This window comes from Phalacrocorax carbo, chromosome 1 (assembly GCF_963921805.1).
Source record: "Phalacrocorax carbo chromosome 1, bPhaCar2.1, whole genome shotgun sequence".
NCBI classification, from domain to species: domain Eukaryota; kingdom Metazoa; phylum Chordata; class Aves; order Suliformes; family Phalacrocoracidae; genus Phalacrocorax; species Phalacrocorax carbo.
The window spans coordinates 130047952-130064103 of NC_087513.1; the positions used below are offsets into that span (position 1 = coordinate 130047952).

General features: G+C 43.4%; 1 protein-coding gene across 1 annotated transcript in view; it reads right to left on the minus strand.

Moving 5' to 3' along the window:
• The window catches only part of PDK3 (pyruvate dehydrogenase kinase 3), a 59593-nt gene extending 44433 nt beyond the window's left edge, over nucleotides 1–15160 (minus strand). The window contains exon 1 of the mRNA XM_064473915.1: nucleotides 14870–15160. Coding sequence (XP_064329985.1) covers nucleotides 14870–14975 — 106 coding nt within the window. The 5' untranslated portion in view covers nucleotides 14976–15160. The remainder of the gene's footprint in view (nucleotides 1–14869) is intronic.
• Between the last annotated feature and the right edge of the window lie 992 nt (nucleotides 15161–16152).

Consider the following 16152-nt stretch of genomic DNA (forward strand, 5'->3'; position numbering starts at 1 on the left):
CTTAGGTATTCAGCCTGTTTTTAGACATCCCAGACCTAAACTTCAGCCCATCACTGCTCTCGATGGCTACTTCCACCAACACCTACAATTTTTTCTTTAAAGTGCCCTGTTTTAAGAACATGCTTTCACTTGGTGCATATGATCAGCATATTAAGAGATTGATTCTATGTCAGTATGGGAACTGGAGAAACTCTGAAGTTTCAAAAAAATAAAACTTGAAGAATTAAGGACAGGAAAATACTTTTACATCTTACTGAACTATAATAAATGTATCACTTTTATGAAGCCTGAACAATTAAGTTTTGTTAAACAACCACTGCCAGAAAACCAGAGGAATTAAGTCTGCAAGTAAGCTTTCCCACATAACTTGTTTCTGTTCTTCAGTCCAATTCCCACTACTAGTTGCACCTCTGCAGTCTAAGGGAAAGCACACTGATACAGGTACACCGAGTCTTCTCAATCTGAATTATTTATGTTCATAGATGAGAATTTAGCTGTTAACATCGTATGACCATCGATTTCCACTCTGTGCCATTTCATTGCTAAGTGTAATCCAAACCAGCAAGCCCATGTGCTAGTTAGCCTTCTGGTTAAACTTTCCAACAGTCATGTTCCACAGCATACGGGTAAGTTACCAGAGCTAAAGTACAGAAACAGTTGAGCTTAATAAACCATTTCTGATTTATGCAATTCAACTAACAACAGATTCAAGCACTCTTTGACTGCCAGGCCAAATGCAGCATTTACTTTCTATTCCAAAGGAAAATTTCAGGATACCATTCACTAACGAGAATGCATTAGCCTATACTCTGTTGTCTAAATGACCGGGCCAAATCCCATTGACAAGCCAAAAGGTCTAGACTTCAACTTAAGAAGTTCAAAATTAAGTAAGTGTAACTACTCTTCAATTTGTACATAATAAAAAAATAACACTTATCTCCACTTATCTTCAAAATCTCTAGAAGAGTCAGCTTAAGCCATATGTGTATTAATTACTATGGCCATATACATGAAGGGTATGATATCATAGGAGTAACTGAAACATGGTGGGAAACTCAAATGACTGGGGGATTGCAGTGGACGGTCACAAGCTCTTTCGTAACAACAGGCAAGGTAGAAGAGGTGGAGGAGTTGCACTCTACATCAAGGAACACCTTGAATGTATCGAAGTCAACCCTGGTGATTGCGACTGTTCTATCAAAAGCCTCTGGGTTAAAGTCAAAGGGGTCATCTCCAAGCAGGACCTCACAGTGGGCATCTGCTATCGACCTCCTAACTACAGTGGCGAAGCAATATTTGGGACACTAAAGCAAGCTTCTGGCCAACAGAACCTGGTCCTGATGGGGGACTTCAACTACCCAGACATCTGCTGGAAGAACAATACGGCAGCCCGCATGTCATCCACCAAGTTCCTGGAATGTGTAGAGGACTGTTTCCTGATACAAATGTTAGATGTGCCAACCAGGAAGGAGGCGCTGCTGGACTTGCTATTCACAAACTGAGAAAGCCTGCTTTGTAATATCTCAGTTAGTGATAGCCTTGGCTGCAGTGACCACAATATTGTGGAGTTCGGGATCCTGCTGAGTGTGCTGAAGGTCAGCTCTAAGACAAGGGTTCTGGATTTTTGAAGAGCAAAATTCAGTGCACTCAGGGCTCAACTGGGAAGGATTTGATGGAAAGCTTCCATGGAAGGCAAAGGAGCGAGTGACTGCTGGGAGTTCTTCAAGAACTCTCTATTGGAAGCACAAAGCCAATTTATCCTCCACAAAGGAAAGGGAAGTAAGCAGAGCAAGAGGCCCCCATGGCTCAACCATGACCTCCTGGGTCTACTCAAATCCAAAAGGGAAGCACACCAGAGATGGAGAAGTGGAAGATTATCCGCTGAGAACTACAAGGGCATTGCCAGAGAGTGCAGAGATGCAGTTAGAAAAGCAAAAGCCCAATTTGAATTGAAACTGGCTGTAGACATAAAAAATAACAAGAAAGGGTTCTTCAGACATGTCAACCATAAGGAGAAAAAGAAGGAAAACATAGGCCCACTGTTGAACAGAAAAGGAGAATCAATCACCAACGATGCAGAAAAGGCAGAGGTCCTCAACACCTCCTTCACCTCTGTCTTTACCAGCACTGTAGGGTCCCAGGCTTTGGGAACAAAATTGCCCATTGATCCAAACACCAACCCATCATCAGTGAAGGAAGAGTTGGTATACGAATTACTACAGGAGCTTGACTCCCACAAATCGATGGGCCCTGACACCATCCACCTGAGGGTGTTGAGAGAGCTGGCTGACATCATTGCAAGGCCACTCTCCATAATCTTCGAGAAGTCATGGAGAACAGGGGATGTCCCAGAGGACTGGAGGAAGGCAAATGTTACCCCTATCTACAAGAAAGGCTCGAGGGAGGATCCAGGTAACTATAGGCCCATCAGCCTTACTTCAATCCCTGGGAAAGTTATGGAACGAATCCTCCTGGGGCCATCACAAGTCCAATGAAGCATGTGATCGGGAAAAGCCAACATGGCTTCACTAAAGGCAGATTGTGTTTGACAAACCTGGTGGCCTTCTATGACAAAGTGACTTGCCTGGCTGACATGGGGCAGGCAGTGGACATTGTCTACCTGGACTTCTCCAAGGCCTTTGATATGGTCCCCCACAGTCTCCTCCTGGAGAAAATAATGCATTATGGCCTAGACAAGTAGTGTGTGCAGTGGGTGGGGAACTGGCTGACAGGCCGCACCCAAAGGGTGGTGGTAAATAGCTCTTTCTCAAACTGGCAACCTACCACTAGTGGAGTGCCCCAGGGATCGATATTGGGCCCAATGTTATTCAGTATCTTTATAAGTGATCTTGGATAACAGCATCAAGTGTAGCCTGATGAAGTTTGCGGATGACACCAAGTTGAGTGGGGAAGTAGACACTCCAGAAGGGAGAGCTGCTCTGCAGCATAATCCGGGAGTGCAGCACGGACTGGGATCCACCTGGCTGGAGAGCAGCTCTGTGGAAAGGGACCTGGGGGTCCTGGTAGACAGAAAGCTCAACATGAGCAAACAGCGTGCTGCTGCGGCCAAGGAGGCCAACAGGATGCTGGGTTGCATCGAAAAGGGCATCACCAGCAGAGATGAAGTCATCATCCCGCTCTACTCAGCGCTTGTCAGGCCACACCTGGAGTACTGTGTCCAGTTCTGGTCCCCGCTATACAAAAAGGATTGGACAGGCTGGAAGGGGTCCAGGGAAGGGCCACCAAGATGATCAGAGGACTGGGAAGCTGCCATATGAGGATAGGCTGGGAGAGCTGGGTTTGTTCAGCCTTGAGAAAAGGAGGCTCAGAGGGGATCTCATCACCATGTACCAGTACTTAAGAGGTAGCTACAAAGAAGATGGAGACCCCCTTCTCACACAGAGTCACATGGAGAGGACAAGGGGGAACGGACATAAATTGCTCTTGGGGAGATTCCGATTGTGCAAGCAGAGGGAAATTTTTCACAGTGAGGACAGTCACCATTGGAATAATCTCCCCAGGGAAGTGGTTGCCTCGGCCACATTGGACACCTTGAAGAGTCATCTGGACAGGGTACTGGGCCATCTTGTTTAGACTGTGCCCTTCCCAGAAAGGTTGGACTAGATGATCCCTGAGGTCCCTTCCAACCTGAGATTCTGTGATTCTGTGAATACCTCTGGTGCCAACAGAAAGTCAGTTCACGTTTTGATGTAAATGCAGGTTAAGGACAAAATGTCGGACAGCTGTCATTAGCACACCTGGACAGCACAACATGGATGAAATCGTTACATTTATTATTACATTAGCTATACACTAATGTAATAAAAAAAGTGGTAATAATACTGTAGTAAGTTACAACATGTAACTTGTGACTCCAGTAAGCCTGTTTCAAGTAAATGTTCTTCCAAAGGAAACTGACTGTGCTGGCAAGCAGCTTAACCTACTACTGAACTGGAACAGATAAACAGGAAGAATTAACAGATGCACAATACACTGTAGATCTATCCAAGTCTTAGTCAAACTGTAATCATTAATTTTACCTCTGAAAACCACAGCCTTCCATTCACTGAAAGGACTCAAGGGAAGATGTCCATCTCTCTCAAAAAGACTGGTTTGTCAGACAACCACTTGTAAAAGCTGTAAACCAGTAATGTGTAACGTCTAAGCCAACCTGAATTAAAATGAAAGTATGTTTTTTAAAAATAAGCTTCTCTGATCTAAAACTAATATTTAACTGCTTACCACTCAGTTCTAATAACGTTTTGAGTATTTTAAAGCATTTGCCAAGAGAAAGCACAGTAATCAAAAGGATCTATAAAGTTTAATGCAGAGGTGCTCAAGCAATTACCCATAGGCTGTACTATTTTTTAGACCAATTTACATAGGCCCAAGGTTGTCTTTCCTTAGGATATTTCAGGAATAGGCTGGAAGTCAGAGTTATCATTTTAGCAGCTAAGCTTTGCCTTGCCTGTATACAGGCACTCTCCACAGTACATGACAGGCAAAGAGTCAAAATGTTCTTAGGACAAACCATGGCCCTGATCAGGTTCCTGATCCTAGAGCTACACATACAACTCAAAGACTCCCTCCTTAACCAAGCGCAAGGAGCCTCTAAAAAAAAAAAGTGGCTCTTCAGACTGACTAGATCGGCTCCTCTTCCACTCACACTCCTGAGACCTAAGCATGAAACAGTCTGAGAGCAGAAAGCGGTGCGCATACCATGCAGCACATCAACCCTGGCCTACGCTGCGATGGGCCTCTGTGGCTTTCAAACAGGAGATCCTGAACAAAACAAAATTCAGTGTTTTGTTCTGGTGAGACTCAAAATTTTTAAAATGTTTTAAATTAGTTTTAAAATGGAGATGAGGCTTACAACACCAAGCCAAAGAAACCTTATTCCATTTGTTGCTCTCCGATCAGACTCTGTTAAAACAAACTGACTAGAAGAGACCTCATTTTGCTCCTTTGAGCTTATACTCACCTCTTCCTCACATAAAAGGTGAGGATCTATTTCACATTGAAAGTTATAATTAGATATTCCAAAATTTTAACACTCTCCCTAAGCTCTCACAGATTTAACAACTTCCTCCCTAACCTTTATGGAAAACTTCCATAATTCCCACTAACTGTTCCAGAAAAACACAAATCTATGCTTCATCCTTCAGTCCCTGTCAGCAGGCCAAAGGGAAAAATATTCCCAATAGCCAGCATAAATAAAATTAATGTTTATAAGCAAAGACTCACACAGTTAATACCAATTACATAAAAATACTGCCAATACCACATGGTAGAGTTTCCCTTCAGTCTCAGTGAGGTGAAATGTATTAGACTGTTAACCATGTTGTCACAAAATGCTTTTGATGATTAACAAACCACACTGCAAAAAGGATTAGAGGATTCCTCTATGCCACTGCTAGTTACCAAGGTTTGAATGTATTTATCCAGCCTATAAAATCTTTAAGAAAAGCACAAACAATGACTAAAACAAAAAAGTAGCAAATAAAATGTAAATTATTTTTAGCAAAAATTCATTTTGTAACTTTTTAACTTTGCCTCTTTATTTATACAGACCTAAACCTAATACTGAAAATTATCAGTTAAAATGTGCACAAATATATTATTTTAAGGAATTAAGTAAGTAGAAGTATTTCTAATACTGTGTTACTTATTTTACATTGACTACAAACTAACATTTCTGGTTTTATATATTTTTAAAAATATATATATATACATGTATAAACGTATATACACACACACAGAGTAGGAGTAGCCTCTTTCCAGGCAAAGAAAATAATTTAAACAAACAGGGCAAAGGAACATGTAAGAGACAATGTCACATTTACATAGAAAGGTTCAGAGTCAATATAATAGTCTCCTATAACACACAAAGCATCAGAAAAAGAATTAAAATTGTATATCTCAGTCACAGTTCAGTGCTATAATCTGTCCTTTGAACCTACTATTCCAAGAAGAAAAGTTACATTTAACTGACTCCAGGAACACACACAAAATCATAAACATTTTACAATAGGTAAGTTGCAGCCTACAAAATACTTCAGCAAATTCAGGGAAAAGATGGCTTTTAAAAAACACTAATATATTAAAGATAGCTGGCATCAAGAAAAGCTGCTTTAATATAGCAACTATGGAATTAGAATTGAGCATAGATTTAGGAATTGTTTTATCTATTACAGATTATATTGTTTTGGACCACGGAGAAGTAGAGAAATAGTCCTCACTCTCCACAGAACAGTACTGTGAAGATAAATGACTGCTAGTGAAATGCAGGATACACATAGCGTTCTTCATAAACATGTGTACTGAGCCTGGCTGGGACAGAGTCAGCTTTCCTCACAGCAACCCATAAGGTGCCGGGCTTCAGAGCTGTGACTGAAAGCATTGATGACACACCCGTGTTTCAGCTATTGCTGAACAGCACTTGCACAGCGTGAAGGCTTTCTTTCTCCTGCACTCGGCCCCCACCCCAGCAAGTAGGTGTCGGGGTGGGTAAGAGCCTGGAAGGGGACAGAGCCAGGACAGCTGACCTAAGCTGGCCAAAGGGATGTTCCATATTACCTGATGTCGTGCCCAGCAATAAAAAACTAGGTGGTTCTGCCTCCCAAGAGAGCCATTACACTGAGACCAGCTGGGCATCAGCTTGCTTGTGGGAAGTGGCGAGTGACTGCGTTTGCATCACTTGTTTCTCTTCCTCTTTCCTTCCTTACTAAACTGTCTTTACCTCAACCCACAAGTTTTCCTGCTTTTGTTCTTCCTATTCTCTCCCCCGTCCTGCTGCGGGGGTGGGAAGAAGGGAGCAAGCACCCACATGGGTGCCCAGCTGCTGGATGGGTTTAAGCCACCAGAAAGCTGCACAGCTACTATATAGCAATCTCATCTTAAAAGTTATTCCAGGTTTTTTTGTGTTTCTTTTTTTTTTAATTAAGAATTTGTTCACATGGGACTGTGCCAAAACTTCATAAAAAGCCAGGTACAGCATCTACTGCTACTGCCTTAGCAAACATCAAATTAACCTGAAAATCAGACTGCCTCAACACAATTGATTGTCTCTTTACCACCATATATCTCTTGGTGCTTATCTATGTATTACTTCATTATTAGCTCTATCATTTTTTCAGCTACTTCAGTTGGCCTGACTTAGTCTAATGTCCTCCTCTTCCATTTCTTTAAAAGTAGTGTATTTTCCCTACTTCCACAACCCTGGGGCCATCACCATCAGTTATTTCCTTACAGAAGCCTGTAAGCAACAGCTGAGCTGCACCAGGCCCTCCCATTTGCAGAAGAAAGTGGTCAGCTATGCACAAAACACAGCACTGGCTTAATTCTACTGGCACCCACGAAGCCAAGAGGGTCTAAACATACCACTTACCCCAAAATTGTACAGAGGGGGAAGTTCTGATTTTCTTTAACTTTCTGGATACAATTTATCTTTTTCTGAAGATCAAAGCAGAGATGAATTCGGTAGTCTTTATCATTATGTACGTACTTTAATCAAGTAAATGCTATACTTCAGCATTCTCCCCCATTGCTATAAATTATCTCAGCATCTTTATATCTGCTTTTCTCTCCCCTGACTTTTCACCTTAGCTGTTATGTGTACAGCAATCCAAGATACAGGTCCTTGTTTTCAGACAATTCTTTTTTAATAAACAGTATTTCTGGAATTCCTAACACCACTCCACTGCTCTTTTCTGCCTGCATCAGAATTTCTTTCAGAAATTGACAGATCATCTTACAATCCTTATGTCTTAGGAAAGACCCTATCCACTTATTTCCTTAGTTTGTAAAAATTGTGCTACTTTAAAATCACTAGCTGTCATTTCTTCCATTCCTGAGGGGAAGGAATGCTATCAATTCATTATCATTCTCACCAAAATTTAATTAAGCTTCAGATTTTCAAGCACCTCCTTATTTGTCCAAATCTAGCCTAAAGCAGGCATTTCAATAATTTCTAGCAGGTTGGGGGGGGGGGGGGGGGGAAGGTATCCCAAACATTATTAGATCTTCAAGAACTGCTAATCCCATCTTTTTGCCCTTCCAGAAGGTAGCTTTGTCAAGTTCCCAATTTCTATCAAGCTGCATTCTCTATTACTTGTTACTTGCTAAAAAAACCACACAAAACACACAAACCCAAAATTAAACAAAACAAAAAACCCCTACTCAAAAACAAGAAACCAAAACCTTGTTTACAGCCTCATGCAGATTAGGCATTCTTGTCTTCTTTCTTTCACCAAAAGACATTCCACTGTCTGCTTCAAGGCCACATTAGCTTGAGAAAAAAATGCACAAGTATGCACACATGTACATATGCAGCCTAACATTGTCTTCCTTTCCGAGCACCTGAAGGCAGAGGACTGCCGCAGCACCTTTGGTCAATCCACAGACTAAAATTTTCTACCATTTAGGGAAACAAAATAAAATCAGTCCCATCAGTCAGAGGATGTTCACTTGCAGACTACTAGCTTGTGATTACAGGCAAGAAGTGGCCAGTCAAATCACCTACTGAAGGCAGAAATTCCTGTGCTTAGCCTTTATAATCCTCCCTGCCCCACCCCAAAAAAAAAAAATCTACTGCCTTGGTGATCCAGTTCAATCATCCACAGCAATTTACGGTATTTGTACTATAACTATACTAAAATACTGAATTCAGACTATATAAAGTCTCAATTACTTGTAGAAATTAAGTGTTCCTTTATTACCTTATTAACTATTTAATCAAAACAGTTAGAAACTTAAACCAATGATAACATTTTCCTTGAGAACTTTGCAGAACTGCACTTAGGAAGATTTAACTAGCAGCATAAAATTTGAAAACAAACCTTTCCTAAAAAAAAGCAAGCATACTTAATCCCTGAAACAGTCTCCAAAAGTGACTGATACAGATAATTCTGTAAACGAAATGCACCATGATCTAATACTACATAGTGCTCACACACACAAAAATCTCTCTACCATACCACAGTTCAATAGTGACTGCTGAACAAAGTTATTTAACCACAATGGCTCTTCCAGACCTACACAACAATCAATATCAGGCCTTATAAAAACCTTCAATATTATATATAGTATTGGAATATCCTGCCTGCCAGAGGCTGGCAGAGTTGTAAATAGTAACAGGTTATAAATAACAACAGCTGCATCACACAAAGGCTTCCAGCTACTTGCTGTGCTGTACCCCACTCAAATAAAACCCCTTTTTATACTGGGAAACGCAAACTTTATCCATGCGCAGATCTAGAGAAAGTAGGACCGAATTTAAAGCAGCAAGAACCCCAAAATAAGAGCAAAAGCAGACAGACAATCTGGCTTTCACTGTGACAAAGGGATAGTCTTTCAAGGTAAAAACAAGAGTAGTAAAATGATTCTACTCTGGTATTAGGCAAATCAGGATTCTATTTAAAGCTTTAACAGACACATTTTAAAGAGTAATATTGCAAATCCTGGAAAACCCAAACAAGTTAATTCCATGGTATTTTCATGAGGCTTGAAATAACTTATTTAAAGAATGTATTTAGCTTTACAAAATCAAGATAAAAATATTCCATCACAATTACAAATACCTCAGTGAAAAACTCCCAGACATCAAAGGATCCCAACCTATCAATGAAAGCTGTAACAAAATTGCTGTTTGGAAGTTGAAGCCAGTCAAATGAAAATAAAAGACAGTAACGTCTGACTAGCATTCATCTTTCTGATCCGATTCAGTGGTTAACCTACCAATGCTTAACATTCATGTTACAAAGAAATTTTTTTTCAAGATGCACTGAAACTGCATGTAAGGTTTTAAGGTCAATGCAGAGACAGCAGTTGAAAAAACACAGCTGTACGCAATAAATGGAAGGTAATTATTTAACTGTATCTTCTAGCCCAAAACTTTGTAGGTGTCTTTGATGCACAGTCTCTCCACTAATGTTGTGTTTAAAAAAACCCCAAAGCCCACATTAATTCTAATTTTTTTTTTTTAATTAAAAAATATTCTAATAGTCATCTTCCATTAGAAGATTAATAATTATGTTTGGAGACATAAGGCTGCTTTCAACCTTTGCTTTCCTACCCCCACATCTTGTTGGTCAAATGGTATCTGCTAGTTACCTTTTCCATGGCACAGTTCCAGTTCCAGCGCTGATGCACGCCTGCTGTCAACATGACAACATGCACTGTAAACACCCTTGCAGAAACCTGATCTAACACCGCACATACAACTGACAGCAATCAACAGCAATGCCAATACCCAGCTTCCTCTTTATATCAGTTTTGGAAGAGGCCTACAAGTTTCCTCAAGACAGGTAAGTTTAATAGGTACCACATAATCTAGATTTCATACCAAAAAATTACGTTTAAAAATGGGGAGGATCCATTGCTCAGCTTTTCCTCCAGATATGCCCCAGCACACAGCAGTTCCCAGACTGCATGCACTCACTGTGATTATCTGCTGCATGCTCAGCTGTTTACGCTACAGTAAAATTACTAAATTACAACCTTTGTGATATTTTCAATGCCAGTAGCTGTAGCAGTTGCCACAGGTATTTTGATTGTAACGTACGAAATCAGGATCTCCTAAGCCACGTTCCACAAGAATTCACTATGCTTCCCTATCTTCTATCTTAAGTATAAGCATGACTTCTTTTGACCAAACTCATTAGTAGCTATGTGGTATATGAACACTAACAGATGACAAATAAGGAGGGGTAAGTGCCAGTTTGTTAAGTTCTACCTGTACACATGAAGAGCTAATCAAAAGCAAAGTTATATCTCACAGGTACAAAATTCATCCAAACTATTTGGTTTGAGACTTGAAACAGAAAACCCTAGAATATAGTTAAGTACAACTGGCTGAGAGAGCTTCAGTAGTAAACAAGCTCCAGAAGCACACGGTACGCATTTCTGATGAAACAAACCTCAGACTGGCAAAACCTCAGGCACTCCATCAAGCTGCACAGGGGCAACGAGAGTATTACACCAGTGCAGAACACTGGCATACATTCACAATACAGCACTAGCACAACTTCAAATTACTTTCATACATGATCCAAGGATTACACAATCTATATTTCACCCCGTCTTTATCTGTGCTTATTTTATATGTAACATGTTTAGTACCACCATTCAATTAATGGAACCTTTATTAATACCTTTACTGTCAACTGAGGTACCCCAACATGACCCAAACCGAGCAGTTGCATGAAGCTTGCTAGCTCGGGCACAGCTCAGCACTAGTATGGCTGTAAGGAAGGGTTTTGGCCCACACCTAGCCCTTACCCAGGCAGCTTGTAGTGCCCACAGAAGGAGTTCAAGCCTCTGAGTCTTCCTTTAAACACTAGGCACTTCTAGACACAGAAACTCTTCTACCCTCAAACAGACCTGTCTGATGGGTTATGTACTTTCCCCAGGCATACGTGACAGATTGGTTACCCATGTATGTAGTTGCTGATGAATATTATTGGCTATGTGGGATTACCCTGTCAAGATTGGTTACCCATGTATGTAGTTGCTGATGAACATTATTGGCTATGTGGGATTACCCTGTCACCCTCTAAGGCCTGCCTTGCATGCTGAAGCAAATCTAAATTGAGGTGCTGTATCAAAGCTGACACAAAATGCAGTGCTCCAGTATGGGCATTTTTTTACCCCAAACAGTCTAGCCCAAAAAAATGTACAAAGATTCATGTACTTAAATGTTAAACTATATCTCTTCTTATAAATTTTAGAAAATATATTTTAGTAATTATAGCAGACTGGGTCATCTAGGAACACCTGCACTTGGAAATCTGCAGGATAACTTCCACAGCTGAATCCAGTGGGTTCATTTTTGGCTTTGTTTTTTCCAGACCAGAATAATTATGGAGGCCTGAATAAACCTAGAATGACATACTAACATTTAAACAAGGTCAAAACTTGTTTATATTAGAACACACTTAGAGGTCATGATTTTGCAAAGGAATGAGATTGCACAAGAATCTTAGGAAATGCACTTTATAAAAAAAGAAATTGAACGAACAGTGTTCAAGAAGAGCTTGCCAACAGAAAACACACACACAGAAAAAAGAAAAAAGCAGCACAATCTGAGCACTCGTAGTTTGTGACATAGAGGTCCCACAGTAACCTCTTACACAGTTCCAGCAGCTACAAAGACAGCTGCAAGCTTGACAAAGTAAATCACACAGGGCAGAACTCGGTATGTAGACACAAACAGGACTCAGCTATAAAAACCAACTGAGAACCACTGCTTGAAGTATTGCTTTCTGGTTTGTTTCACAGGTTTTTAGTACTAGTCAGTTAGCTTAAACATCCAAACTGCCTTTTACAGTGGTTTAATTAACTGAGTTAAGCTACATGAGAAAGTTTTTAAATAATCATCATTAATTTCTGTCATTGGAAAGCAACACTCTACAGCCCCACGGTGCACACATACATATACATTTACGTAGCTCAACAAAAATACCATTTCTTTTGAAGTGAGACATTAGGTAGCCTCTATAAGCTGACTACAAAACGGTGCCTTCTTCCCATCAAACAGTCAGGCTAGGCAAACACAGCTGAACTGCACCTTTAGTATCATGTCCCTTATGCTTGGCATATTTGCTTTCTTGAATACTTGCCTATGCCACCAGCAAATTCTTTTGGGTAATTCAGGTAGAAGCAACACAGCTCCCTGATGTAGTGTATACTGCCCAGGCCTTCCACCCCTTGAGTGTTAAAATTCTTGCACTAACATCTTACATTTTGTTGCCCATTTCTTTCCTAAGCCTCTGAAATCCAAAACAGAACTTTAAATTACCCAAAGCCATCAACACCTAGGATCACACAAGCCAAGTAACTACATCGTTTTTAATGTATTTGATTAAACTGATGTAATCATCTGACTCGAGGTTTCTAAGTAAACACATGCACTAAAGAGAAAGTAAATGGAGACGTTAAGTGGCCCACAGGCCTATTAAGATCAAGCTGATAGTTTTAGCAAGGCTGATGCGACATAAGACTACTAATCTTAGAAACTCCTGGTTATCTTAGAAGTCCAGAGCTTAGAAGAACGGTTGTAGGCATTTTTTTCTTCAGAGGTTTTAAATGTCAAGGACTATATAGTTTGCCATTAGTCTTAAGACATGAATACACTGAAGTATATAGCCTACGCACACACAAGATTCCACAGACACATCCAGTGACAACAGACTGGAGCGCATCCAAAGAACAGGGCTGGCCAGGCTGTAACATACCGTTCTTATTCTGTTCATTTCCACTAACATAAACCAGGCTTACAATCATAAAATAAGACTACTTCTTCCTGGACAATCATGAGACACTTTTCAAACCATAAAGTAGTACAGACACTACAAGGTTAAAAAAAAAATAGCATTATTAAAAGGCTGCCACACAAGATATGTCCAAAAGCAAGTAGTACTGCAGGTACAACTTAGAACAGTAGAAATCCCTACCAAAAAGCAAAGTTTTGCCAAAACACCCAAGTCGTTTAAACAAAGACTGAAACCTTTACACCTCTCTAGTCACAACTGTAAAGCCTCACAAACATTAGTATTTCCACAGCAACAATTTACAAATGCCATTGCCACGTCTTTCTGTACTGGCAAGAGCCTAAGGAGCACAAATGACAGTGCAAGGAAAGTAGAGCAGCAAAGGAAGGGGTGGGGAAGTGAGAACAGACTCACGTGAGCAGAGACTAGAGAAGGAAAGCACAGGTTCTAGTCAAGTTCTCCTTTTAGTGTAACACAGGACATGGCATGATTTTATTTTTTTTAGGATAGTAGAAAACCCTGTCTCACTGAGACGTGGTAGCAAGCCCAGCATTGGCTCTTTAATGCTTGCAGCATTCTTTCACTAATACCATTGCCATAAACGTGCAATTGTTTCCACTTTTAATCACTTTCTGGCTTAACACCACTGGGTCATTTTTGTGTTCTTGCACCTTTAGTGTAATACTAGAATGAAGGAACATTCTACCAAGCTTCACAGTGTTCCACATGGCATTTATATTCACTCTACCAGCAACAATCATACGATAATAGAATCTAAACAACTCTTGTGCCAGACGGGGAACCAAATAACCTCTGCAACGGATATGAGGAGTTTATTGTTATCTAGATCAAAACATCAGTCCCCTAGCAGCAACACCAGTCATTCCTGGGTTTCAGTCCAGTGCTTCCGAAAAGAAAAATGCTATTTATTCATCAGCAACACTTCCTAAAGCGTGTGAATTTTCCAAACAGGCGAGTACTGTTCGTGCCGGAGATTTCAGCAACCCAGTCTCTGCAGCACGGCAGATTAGAATTTTCACTTTCAAGATCAAAGTAACTTACTCTTTCCTTCAGCCGCTAAACTCGCAGAATTTCAGGTCAGAAACCCTTATTTCGACCCTCTTCCCCGCGGAGCTCGCTATGCGGAACAACGCGAGGGAAGGGGGGCGAGCCGGCCCCCCCAGCCCGCCGCCACCTACCCCCGGGAGGCCGCGGCGGCCGGGCTGCGCGGCGGGGGCGCTCACCCCCGGGCTGCCAGCGACCGGGCGCGGCCGGCTGCCACCGCGGGCGCCCGCCCGGCACACGCCGTCCCCATCGGCCCGCGGGGCCTCCCGGGGCGAGGGGAGGGAGCCGGGGCCGGCCCAACGGACGGCGGCAGCGCACCCCCGCGCACCCCGAGCTCCCCAGGCCGCACGCAGGGACCGGCCCAGGCGCCAGGCGAGGAGACGAGGCCTAAGCACCGGCCTCCGCCGCCGCTGCCCCCGGCCCGCCCCGGGCCAGGCCCCGGCCACTCCTGCGCGACGGGAGAGCAGGGGTGACCCCCGCGGCGGGAACGGAGGGAGGAGGAGGGGGGAGCGCGGCGGGCGGCCGCTGCCACTCACCGAAGTCGAGGAACTGCTTGATGGAGAGCGGCGAGGGGGAGAAGCGGGAGTAGTACTCGATCTGCTTGGGGACGGGGCTCTTCAGCAGCGCCCCACACAGCCGCATGGCGCGGCGCGGCGCGGCCCGCCCGGCTCCGCTCCTCTCCGCTCCCTTCCCTCCCCGGCAGCAGCACTAAGGCGCTGCGGCGGCGCAGCCACCCGCGCTCATGCCAGGGGAGCGGCCAGACCGCCGGCGACCGTCGCCCTCTGTGGCCTGGCCCGGCCCGGCCCGGCCCGGCGGGAGGGGCGACCGGAGGGAGCCGCCCCGCCCCGCCCCGCCCCGCCCCGCCCCGCCCCGCCGCGCGCTCACGCCCGCCCGCGCGCGCGCTCACGCCCGGCCTGGCGCACGCGCACGCCGGCGGAGGGAGGGGGGAGGGAGGGGGAGGGAGGGGGAGGGAGGGGCAAGCACGAGCGCCCGGCGCGTGTCGCCCGCCCGCCGCCCTTCCCCAGCGGCTGGGTCGCCCCAACGCGCAGGCGCGTGGTCTCGAGGCGAGGGGCGGGGCCGGGCGTGAGGCGGGCGGGTGCCTGGGAGCTGGGCCGTCGGGTGGGGGGGCAGGGGCAGGCCGAACGGGAGGGGCGGCGTCCTGTCCCCACCCGGCGGGGTGCCGGCGGCATCCTCTCGGCTCATCCTCTTTCCCCCCCCGACATCCAGCTGCCAGCGCTGGACCAGCGCTTGGGATCGATCTACTGTTAATCTGCCTCAGCCAGTACAGAAAGTGTTGCACGCGCAATTGGCTTTAGCCTGAAATTTAGCCTTAATCATACCAGTGTTCAGCAGGTTTTACAGTTTGTGCGAGACTTAACAAAGAAAGGCCACCTTTGTTTTATGTAACAAAACAAGTTTTAAGCAATACAAAGAAAAAGGTTTAAAAACAGAAGAGTCCACTGTATCGTAACACGAGGCCTACTGTGGCTGTAGATGGGGCCCTACTGGCTCTCCTACAACACTGTACTCCCTGTGAAGACAGTCCCGTGTCCAGCGTCCATCAACTTTCAACTCTTGATAATATTTTAAATCTGCTGAAAAGACCATTTTTACCCGAGAAAGCACATGATTACAATTAAAGTTAATTTTGATTGCTAAAATCAAAAGTGAAGCCAGGCATTTGAGAGCTAAAATGTACCACCAAATTAAATCCCTGCCTACTTTTTCCTGCTTTGTTATCATGTGGTTTAGGTACGTTTATGACAAATGTACCTGATGACAAATAATTGGTCACAGATTCTCTTTTTTTGTTTTTCTC